This window comes from Oryctolagus cuniculus, chromosome 15, assembly GCF_051225735.1.
Source record: "Oryctolagus cuniculus isolate XC-2025 breed Fujian yellow rabbit chromosome 15, ASM5122573v1, whole genome shotgun sequence".
In the NCBI taxonomy this organism is placed as follows: Eukaryota; Metazoa; Chordata; class Mammalia; order Lagomorpha; family Leporidae; genus Oryctolagus; species Oryctolagus cuniculus.
This window is the reverse complement of record NC_142881.1, coordinates 74,524,638-74,536,466: the sequence shown is the minus strand read 5'-3', so window position 1 is coordinate 74,536,466 and position 11,829 is coordinate 74,524,638. Positions and strand designations below refer to the sequence as shown.

Sequence of the window (11,829 nt, the reverse complement as noted above, 5' to 3'; positions counted from 1 at the left end):
CTCTGAATGACAACCAAGAGTCAAACGAATGTGAACTTGCCTCTAGCAGGAAAAAAAGCACAGAAAGAAACCTAAGACAGAAGAGTTCTTGGGCCAGTGTGCCTCACATGTACTCCTATGAAGTTCACTGTGTGGGTCCATTCCACAAATACCAGGAAAAATACATTATTTCCATTACTGCTGGACATCCAGTCAAAAAAAAAGAATTTTGGGGCCAGCACTGTAGCATGTTAGGCTAAGCCTCTGCCTGCAGTGCCAGGATTCCATATAGGGGCTGGTTCACATCCTGGCTGCTTGTCTTCCAATCCAGCTCTCTACTAGTGGCCTGGGAAAGCAGTGGAAGATGGCCCAAGTGGTTGGGCCCCCTGCACCCACATGGGAGACCTAGAAGAAGTTCCTGACTCCTGGCTTTGGATCAGCTCAGCTACAGCTGTTGCAGCAATCTGGGGAGGGAACCAGCAGATGTAAAACCTTTCTCTCCCTCTCACTGTCTATAACTCTACCTCTCAAATAAATAAATAATAAAATCTTTTAAAAATATACACGAATCTTAAAAGTTATCTTTCAGTGGGTCAAACAATGAAAACAAACAGGGTAGCACATACAACTCCATCTGAGGTTAGTTGGCACAAATATTTGTGTATGTGTGTGTGTGCTTGAGAGAGAGGGAGAGACAGTCTATTAAATAACGTGGGCTAAAATATCAAAGAGTACAACAAAGAAATGTGAACTTTAAAGAACCATTTTTCATAAGTAACTTTTTATATGCTAATCTACAAATAAATCTTTACAGTGTCTTGAATTTCTTTAACACAAAGAGCAGCTTGACTTATGCCGCATCCTTTGTGTTTTTTTACTTCTTTCATCTCCTTGATCAGCACTGGATGATGTCTTCCTAGTCAAGATTAGACCGTGAAAGGGCTGGGAGTGACTGAGCAGACTCACTGACTTATGAAAGGATGGTTGGTCATGATAGCATGAGCTGAATTGATATAAAAAAAAAAATCAAGGAGTCGGCACTGTGGTGTAGCGAGTAAAGTCACCACCTGCAGTGCTGGCATCCCATGTGGGCGCCAGTTCTAGTCCTAGTACCTTCACTTCCGATCCAGCTCTCTGCTATGGCCTGGGAGGGCAGCAGAAGATGGCCCAGTGCTTGGGCTCCTGCACCCGTGTGGGAGCCCTGGAAAAAGCTCCTGGCTCCTGGCTTTGGATCAGCTCAGCTCTGGCTGTTGCAGCCATTTGGGGGAGTGAAGCAGTGGATGGAAGACCTCTTTCTCTCTTTTTGCCTACTTTACCTTTCAAATAAATCAATTTTTTTAAAAAGACAAACCACGACTGAAAATTATGCAAAGATATGTTTAAAATAAACAAGTCATCTAAGTTGTTCTTTTTAAGCTAAATGTCCAAGACTTCTAAAGTCCCTGGGCATTTTACGATAAATCAATGAATAAAAGAAGAGGCTACTAAAATCATCACATAATTGATTCAACAGATGCTTCTTGGGGTTCCCAGAAAAAGATCACACCAAAGTGATCACAAACCTTAGGAGGATTAGTGGGAAAATAGGGCAGGAGCGTATCAAGGAAACCAAAATCTACCAGAGGAAAAAAGGTAATCAGGGAGGAGAAGAGTGGCAGCAAATAGCTGATTGAGTGGGGATTTGTTTTCCCTTTTCACCTTCTAAGAGAGTAAGAAATTCTTGTCTCAAGTTAAAAGTCTAAAAATACCAGTGATAGAGAGGAGAGTTGTGGTGCAGAGGATTAAGCTGCCACTTGATGCCAGCATCCTGTATCAGAGCATCCGCTGGAGCCTGATCCAGCTCCCTGAGAATGTGCCTGGAAAGGCAATGGATGGCAGTTCAAATGCCTGGGCTTCTGCCACCGAGCTGGGAGACCCAGATGGACTTCGTGCCTCCTGGCTTTGGTATGGCCCAGACCTGGCTGTTATAGTCATTTGGGAGTGAACCAGTGGATGAAGATTTTCTCTTTCTCTTTCTCTCTCTCTCTCTCTCACCTCTTACTCTTGCCTTTTAAATAAGTAATCTTTAACAATAAATAAATATCAGCAAAATTTAAAAATTGTGTTTTTCTCTAATGTCTATCTCTATCAAGGAAAAAAAGGTATAAATGTGCTAGCAGCTTAAAGCATAAAAAGGTATGATTTTCCAATTCAGATAAAGTAAAGAATTGATTATTAACCAAACCACCAGACTCACTGTGACCTGCGCTAAATGACCCATCCACACTCTTCTGAGTGCTCACGTTACCCAGCTGACCACTGCTTATCTGAGAAATAACTGGAAACACAGCAGAGTCAGAAAGACACACTGATCATAAGTATAAGAAAAGCCTCTATTTCAAATATTAAAGAGTGAGAGAAATGACCAAGAATAATAAAGTGTTGAGTCTTTTAACAGAGAGGAGTTCAAATGAATAATCAAATAAAAGCCTAAACTTTCTCTTAATCACATTAAGTAAATCAGTGGCTTTTATTTACTAAATAAATGTCGCTTTGTTACTTTTATCTTTTTATTTTTTTTTTTATTTTTTGACAGGCAGAGTGGACAGTGAGAGAGAGAGACAGAGAGAAAGGTCTTCCTTTTGCCGTTGGTTCACCCTCCAATGGCCGCCGCGGCCGGCGCACCGCGCTGATCCGATGGCAGGAGCCAGGAGCCAGGTGCTTTTCCTGGTCTCCCATGGGGTGCAGGGCCCAAGCACCTGGGCCATCCTCCACTGCACTCCCTGGCCACAGCAGAGAGCTGGCCTGGAAGAGGGGCAACCGGGACAGAATCCGGCGCCCCAACCGGGACTAGAACCCGGTGTGCTGGCGCCGCTAGGCGGAGGATTAGCCTAGTGAGCCGCGGCGCCGGCCACTTTTATCTTTTTAATGGTGTAATTTTTCTATCCTCAAATAAATATCTTGGTTTGTTATTTGAGAACTATGGTTTAGAAAATCAATTCCTGTACCGTGAAGCAAAACATCTCTTTTAAGAATAAAAAATGACGGTAACGCAAGAACCAAGGAAATCACTTGCTGTGCATACATGGAAGACTATGTGGAAGTGGTTAGCCACTGAGGACTGGAGTGCCGCTACCTGCCGGCAAGTTGGACAAGCTGCTTCTTAAGCTCTCGATATCAAGCAGAACAGATGTGTGTTTTAATGGCTGTTAAATTATAATTTCCCCAAACTCCAAGCACTCATCTGTGTTAATTTAAAGGCAAAGATGCTAACAATTCATCATGTCGACATCTACTACTGCTTCAAAGGTCATAAAAAAGAAAAAACAAGTCCTTACACATCTTTAGAATGAATACTAAATATAAGAAGAAAAGATCTCAAATTCCAAGACCAATAAGGCTAACAGAAAGGAATATCAAAGATTACTTTAGCAGGATGAGGTGGAGTTTGCCAAGTAGATGAAGACCTTCTGGGTAGCAGGCCAGCACATGCTAGGCACAGAGGCTAATGATAATAATAGTAATATTAAACAGCTTATTCGAGTCACTTCAAGTTGTCAGACTGAATTTGGAGAACCCAGTGTTGGTAGGAAAACAGGGCCAGCTCATTGAGGGATTGATGGCCATTAACTGATGGCTGACACTGGTGAATTTTACGTTACCAGAGAAACTGTAATATACAATGTGTTTTAGAATGAACACCCTGGGGTAGTCAGTGAGGAATGTGCCCAGAGAGGATGAGCTTCTGAAGCAGCACAGCCAGGTAGCAGCTACCGCTAACAGCCCAAGTGATAAACTTTAAGTTTCTAAAATTAGGATACTGGGTACAGAAAACAGGAGAGGACTGAAAGAGGTTTGAAGGTGGGGCAGACAAGATGAAGTGCAGTCTTACATTCATTCAAAATGAAACAAATGCCTCTGGAGAAGTTGTCCAGCAGCCCACAAGACCAGAAGGCAAAAGAAAGCCCCCCTAACACACACACACACACTGGAGGGCTTCAGTGAACTCCTTGCAGTCACCAACGAACAGAGTTCTCAGTGCGCCACCCTTGCAGCTCGTGCAGGAGCTGGTGACTGAGACTTCAGATTCCATCCCTAGACTTAAAGAGCCAGGTACCTCTGGCTGGACTCGACAACCTGAAGTCTTACTTTAGTTGAACACACAACTTCAACACACCTGAGAACTCTCAGAGTACATGGTTATGTGTCAAGGTCAAATGGGCCGATGTGCAAAGGCCTGGTAGTCATCTTTAATAAGAATCTTAAACGTCTATTTGGGGCTGCTTACAGAGACAACCAGAGCCCATGAGCTTCTCACAGGCACGTTCTAGGTTTTATTCATTTTTGTCTTGCCTGGTATCCTACACATAGTGGGTATTAAATATTTGCTAGATAAATGAATGAATGAATATTTGTTGCATATTTAAGAATTTCTTGTTTAGCCATAAAATTATCAAAGTGATGCTTTCCTATTAGATCAGTGATAAAGTATTAATCATTAAACAGTAACCAGTCTAAAAACAACACTGATGAACAATCTGATAATGGGGGGAAGATGATTTTCTCTGCCTGATTGTTCACGTATTTTAAAATTTGGTAATTCATAGCACTGTGAGTGATTATTTATTCAAGAGGCAGAGTCAGAAACAAACAGAAAGAGCTCCTATGAACTGGTTCACTCTCCAAATGCCCACAATGATGGGAAGGAGGGGGAAGGTTAAGAGCCTGGAATTCAATCCAGGTCTTCCATATGGATGGTAGGAACCCAACTATTTGAACTACTACCACCACTGTCTTCCCAGGGTCTGTGTTAGCAGGAAATGACCAGAAGCTGGATCTGGATCTATGTATATCAAGCCTAGGTAGTTTGATATGAGATACAGGCATCATAACCAGTGTTTTAAATGCTAGGCCAAATGCCTACCCCGATTATTTGTGTTTAAAAGGACAGAAGGAAGGATTAATTATATCCTAATTTGAATCTAAGTATCCTCATAATGATCCAGAAGTTTATTCATCAAATATCTTTGACTTAAAAACTAGGCCTTTCTAGACTAAACAACAGGGTGGGAAAACTTTCTTAACGAGCATTTGCTATTTTCCATTTCTAATTCTAATAAAATATGACTATCCATGTAAAACACTTGGCACAGGGTCTCCTAGCCTACAGTAAGCACTTAGTAAATGTTACCAATGATGGGGCAGATTTTGAGTCTAGTAGTTAAGATGCTGTTTAAGATGTCTATGCTCTACATCAGAACACTTGGACTTGATACCTGGCTCTGGTTCCTGATTCCAGCTCCAGGGAAGATAGTGATGATGGCTCAAGTAACTCGGCTCCTGCCAGGGGAAACATGATTAATCTCCCAGCTCCTTGCTTTAGCCTGGCTAAGCCCCACTCATTGTGGGCACTTGGGGAAGGATTCAGCAAAGGTCAGTTCTTTCAGTTTCTCGACCAAATAAAACACTTTAAAAATGTTACTGATGAGGTAGTCATTGTGGTACAGTGGGTTAAGCCACTACTTTTTTGACACCAGCATCCCATATCAGAGTGCTGGTTAGAGTTTCAGCTTCTCCACTTCCAATCTAGCTTACTGGAAGTGCCTTGGAAGGCACCAGAAAAGTGCTCAAGTACTTGTGCCCTTGCCACCCATGTGAGAGATGAGTGCTCCTGGCTTCAGTCTGGCCCAGCCCTGGCTGTTGTGGCCATCTGGGGAATGAACCAGTGGATGGAGCATCTTTCTTTCTCTCTCCTTTTCTTCCTTTCAAATAAATAAATAAATAAATCTTTTTAAAAAATATCTTTAAAAAATGTTACCAACGGCCGGCGCCGCGGCTCACTAGGCTAATCCTCCACCTAGCGGCGCCGGCACACCGGGTTCTAGTCCCGGTTGGGGCGCCAGATTCTGTCCCGGTTGCCCCTGTTCCAGGCCAGCTCTCTGCTGTGGCCCGGGAGTGCAGTGGAGGATGGCCCAGGTGCTTGGGCCCTGCACCCCATGGGAGACCAGGAAAAGCACCTGGCTCCTGGCTCCTGCCATCGGATCAGCGCAGTGCGCCGGCCGCAGCGCGCCGGCCGCAGCGCACCAGCCGCGGCAGCCACTGGAGGGTGAACCAACGGCAAAAGGAAGACCTTTCTCTCTGTCTCTCTCTCTCACTGTCCACTCTGCCTGTCAAAAAAATAAAAAAATAAAATGTTACCAACAATCATTAAAAAGTGTAAGAAAGATGAACTCAAATAATGGCCCTTTTGTAACTGGGTCTGGGAATAAAGAGGCAAGTTCTTCAGCAGTATAATAAACTAGCTGCTATAAAATACAAAGTCTCTAGATTTCAAATACAGAGTTCAACAATACAAATAAGCCTTTAAAAAAAGATCTATCTAAATGTTTTCAATCAACAACAGACATACCTGCCATGACCACTGACACCTGTATGCACTACCTGCCTTCCTGGAGGTTAGAACTGGAAGTAGGACATTATGCTTAGAAAAGATTCTGACTGGAGTCTACGAAGGAGATGGTCCAGCACAGTATAGAAACACTTAGCTTTGGGGTCAGATTGGTCTGAGGTCTGAGTCTCAGCCCTGGGTCTATCACTTGCTTTGTGAGACAGTGGGGAAGTGGTCTCACTGCCCTGAAACAGAACTCCACAATTTATAACATGAGGGTAATACCAGTATCTATACCTCATGGAATTGCTGTCAATGATAAACAAAACCTGCATGCAAGGTACTTAACACAATGCCTGGCACAGTACAAGTACTTGGGTAATTTTGGACTCAGCTCTAAGAGAACAGGGTTAAAGGTAGACTCCAAACTAAATTTGCAGGCATGATCTCTGATCATTGAGACAGAAGGCATTGTCCTCTGTTTTTGTAAATAGTAAATTGAAGTCTAAATAAGTAACATGTCCAAATCACGTATTTTAGTAAACAGCAAAGCCTGAATTTGAGCCATAAGAGAATTTGAAATGCAACACTAAAATGTCATTATTCTGTGCTGTCTGGGTAGTTCTGAGGAGTTCACAGGTTCCCAAAATATGCGACACAGCCATATTATTTTCAGTGTTAATATACTTAAAAACCCCATAGTCAGATTCAATACCATCATTCAGGTACTGACTTTCCTGGACAATGCCCTGTTTCTTTCTTAGCTGATACAGCCTACACAGGAAAACTCTCAGATGTCGAACTTGAGCTACACCTTGGACTAGTATCTCTAGAAAGAAGTGGCTCCACTGACTGAAACTGAGAAAGGCAAATGACCACTCATGAGGGACAAAATCTCTTCCCTGTCACTGTTTCTCAGGCCACTTCAAAGACCTCTTGCAACAGCTTAAGGAAAAGGACTCATTCCAGTATTTGTAAACATTCTTGTTCTAGGGTCACTAGCAAAAAGATGGTAGCTAAAAATGTCAAGTCCCGATTGAGTAAAAATATACCAAAGTGTGCTAAGTAGAACGCAGGAAATGTTTTAAGTGTAAAAATGCTACTGTGTAACAGACATAGGAATTCACTTAAGCTATTTTCTGGGGATAGTCAAGTTTATTTAAATATATTTGAGATTAAAAGGATGATGGAAATGGAGCCACCTGTACCATGCCTGTAATTTCATGCAGGCTCTGACATGCATCATGCAAACTGGAAAAAACAAAAACAAAAAAGTAACTTATGAGAAAGGTGGTAGAAAAAAATCTGAAATTGTACTGTACCACGCTTTGTCAGAGAAGTAATGGACTAACTTCTCAACTCCTTGCCAATGGCATAATGGGAGAGCAGAGACAAGAAAAAGACAGGACAATGGCATCAGAGACCACACACAACACCAAGGATTGCCATGTCTGGGTGGCAGCCAAAAGGACTGGCTTTGCTATCATTGTGTTTTTCTAGGCAGTATTCATTATTTTATTTAATATATTTGTATATAATTAAAACATTTTAAATAATTTGTGCTTCTTACTAAAGTGGTTTTCAAGTCAGTACAAATATCACAGAAAGGCAACTTTTTGTTTAAAACTTAACTTATAATACTTAAAAGAATCACTTGAAGAATCTTGCCAAATACTGAAACAATTCTGACACAACTTAATATCCATACTCCAAAAACCTAAAAAGGTTTATTTAGCCTTTGTAATCTCTTACAAAGGAAGTAGCAACTGCTGTCTTAATAATTTCAGAATTTCTTATGTATTATAAAACTAAGTAAACTCCAGCATTTGTTAGTTTATTTTTATTACAGCTATTGCATTTAATACCACTAATAGTATAATCTGATTTTAATTATATAATGGATCATAAGTGAGGCTCCACACATCGCTGTGCAGGTGGAAGACGTCATTAGTTCCCTCTAGATTAAAACAGACTTTTGCTTTAGACGTCACATGAACGCAATCACAGACTCCAGTGTTTCTTGAGAACAGGGAATGTTTTTATTCCTCTGGATCTCAGAAAACTTAAAGAGAATACCTGATTGATAAATAGAAATAATTTACAAAGAAATTCTGAAATAAGGAGTTCAATAGCTTTTCTGAGTTGAAGACCAGTTAATTGCTTTCAAAAATTAGCAAAGTGATTAAGAGTAATTTATTTACTACATAGGCACAATCAGTGTGACATGATTAATTTCATGGGTCTATAGCTAAAAGAGACAGAATCCATTAGTATCTACCTCTCAGATGCAGAGTAGTTCAGAAAAAACTAAGTAGCACTATAATAGTAAAATTCCGTTGGTGTAACAATATGCATGGTATATTTATCCAGCATAGGACACTGTAAGCACTAAAACACAGCAACAAATACTAGCCAAAGGAACAATCTCAAAATCTGCACAGCAGATTGCTATAACAAGCTTTTACAGAAAATATTAATTGCTGTGTTTCTCTTAATTGCAGTGAGAGAAATTAACACATGCCTAGGTTTATGGGCGGGCCTACTGGACCATGAGTTAGATGTACATTTCCGAATAATCAATGACTATACTAGACAGCATTCAAAATTAGCTAGAAAAATGAACACAGTACCACATTCTACATTAACAACATTTAAATAATAAATTAGCTTACCATAAAATCAAATTAGTCCCTAATGAGTTACCCTGGCTCCATTTCAATCAAAAATATTTTATTTTTATGAAAAGTCACACCCAGAGTTAATTTCCAATTAAAGCACTGAGGCTAAAACTATTCTTACAAATCAAACTGGTTATAGCTACATGTTTAAGTCAATCAGATTAATTTATACCATATTAATTTATACCTTACAAACATGTCTGACAATTCAACAAAATACATCAAGTGCCCCTAGAAGGTATACACCTTGTGATTAAGTAAAATCCTTCCAGGAATCTCCCTAAGAAAAGAGAGATGCTGGGACCAGCACTGTGGAATAGAGGGTTAAGTTGCCACCTACAGTGCCAGCATCCCATATGCGTATTGGTTCAAGTCCTGGCTGCTCTACTTCCCATCCAGCTCTCTGCTAATGCACCTGGGAAATCAATATAGGACAGCCCAAGTCCCTGGGCCCCTGCACCCACATGGGAGACCCGGAAGAAGCTCCTGGATGCTGGCTCTTGCATGGCCTAGCTCTGGCCATTGCAGGATAATTTCTACAACTAAGAATAACATCCACGTCCAATGACAGGAAAAGGCTAAGCCAGACGGTATCTACATAATACTGAGTTATGCTGCCAGTAAAATGGGATTTCAAGAAATATTTGCTTTTTGAAAAACATTTATAAAATGATACTATATGGAAAAACAAAAACAAAAAGCTGAAAATATGTAAAGATTCCAACTTAGCCAAATTAAAACAGACTGGAAGGAAATATATAAAAATGTTTATTTTCTTTTTTTCTAATTCCTTCATGAGCCATTAAATTACTTTTATAAACAGGGAAAATGTAAATTTTACAGAGTCATTGCATTTACAATAAATATTTAAGGGTCAAGCTCTGGGCTTAGGATGGAATTTAATTCTGGCAAGAAATGCTTTCTGGGGTTACCATTAAAGCACTTCTTTGGCCAAAAGCAATTATTTTATTAATTTTCCTGCTATAAGGTAGGCTATTTATCATTGGAAATTACGGTAGAAAGATTAAACCAATGTCAGTTAACTGAATGTGGACCAAAAGCTGAAATCCCTACTGACAGCAGGAAAAATCTCTATACGTTTAAATGTAGATGTTTTCTGATAATTTAGAGAAAAATTTAATTTGAAATCAGAGAATGAACATCATATAACAGAGAACAGTAAATTTCAGAAAACAAATGTAGGTCAAAAATTCCATAGAAAAAGAAAATCTCACTTAGTAATCGGGATCTTCCCTTCATCTCCAGCTTCCTAGAGTTATTCTTAAATTCAGCAAGAACATTCCTGGCCAGCATAGCTTTCTAGAGTGACCGAAGTGAAGGATTCCCTGTAAACATGAATTATGTCACTCTGCATATTTAGAACATGCCACCGTTTTACAAACTGGCATGTCTACTGCTCTTCCAATGTTTTAGAAAAACACAGACAGATTGCCCTTACTGATGACTCATGGCCAAGCCAACCAACAAGTCCAGAGAACATCAGAAAGAACTCTGATGAAATGGATTCTCCTGAAGGAGAAATCTGTCCGCTAACTCCATTACTTACACAATTAAGCTCTCCCAGCACCAGGCACCACATGCTGACCAAATGTGGAGAAAAATACAACCTGCCTGAGTTATCAGCAAAGGAAAATGGGAGATCTAGTCCAAAACACTCTGGAAAATCATTGACTTTACTCCTGTCATCCTCCACATTTATAATTTATCACTAAAAAAAAATCTCACTGACAAACTGCCTCAGATGTGCTCAGAGTGAACACAAGATAGTGTGGCAGTTCAATACACATTTCTCCTAGAAAGCAGCCTGCCACGCTCAGAGCTATCAAGACGCTGAGAGCGAGTTCTCTGGTTGTTAACGTGCACAAACAGGGTCATCCAAGTCTCTAGATCACATCCCAGGGCTCTCTCGGCTGCATAGGCCACGAGACCTTTCTCAGGAAAAGACACGGAGCTGTAAATGCTCTCCTAAGTGGCTAACACTTCCATTCAAACAAACAGGGAAACAAAACTCTTTCTACCAATGCGGGGATGCAGAGAAATCTCCCAGGACAGTGAACAGAGCAAGCACACAGTGTTGCTGGAGCACAGTGCTGCTTCATGGGGGAAATGAAGAAGAGCTCTGAGCCCATGAGAGCAGAAAGAAGCACCCCTTGAAAATGGCCGGCCAGGGGCACGAGCTTGCACAACGGTTAAGTCACCCCTCGAGAGGCCCACATTCCACACGTGAGTTCCTGAGTCCAGTTCTGACTCCGGTGCTACTGATCCAGCTTCCTGCTAATGTGCCTCCTGGGAGGCGGCAGATAAAGACTGAAGCACTGGCTCCCTGCCACCTGGAAAGTCAGGCTCCTGGCTCTTCCTGGCCCAGCCCAAGCTGTGATGGGCATGTGGGAAGTGAACCAGTGGATGAGGGTGTTGCTCTCTCTTTCTACCTTTAAAAGAAAATGAAAGTAAATAAATAAATAAAATAATAAAAAGAAAATGACTCAAGGAAGGGATAAGAAAATTCTAAAGCTATACAAAAAACTAGTAAAACAAATGTTTCTGAGAAACATACTTTACAAAAATAAATCTAATATTTGTAATGCCAAAAATTACCCCAGAACTATAATTCCATGTGCCCGCTTACCATGGAGAAGGTGGAACTGGGGAGTTGCAGGGTGGGAAAAAGTACAGGGGCTAGAGGAGGGGCTTCTCTAGGTGCAAACACAGGGGTGTTGTCTGGCAAGTCGCGCAGGCCTGAAATACGCCCAAGTACACACCACCGTTTGTTACTGTAACTGCCCA

General features: G+C 41.0%; 1 protein-coding gene across 15 annotated transcripts in view; it reads right to left on the bottom strand.

Moving 5' to 3' along the window:
• Positions 1–11,829, bottom strand: part of CCSER2 (coiled-coil serine rich protein 2) — a 158,992-nt gene that overhangs the window by 24,405 nt on the left and 122,758 nt on the right. For 2 of the 15 annotated variants that reach the window (XM_051833009.3, XM_051833011.3), the window contains exon 11: positions 7,669–7,708. The exons of the other annotated variants lie outside the window; for them this stretch is intronic. In XM_051833009.3, the coding sequence (XP_051688969.2) occupies positions 7,669–7,708 (40 nt within the window). The remainder of the gene's footprint in view (positions 1–7,668; positions 7,709–11,829) is intronic. 15 annotated transcript variants of the gene reach the window in all.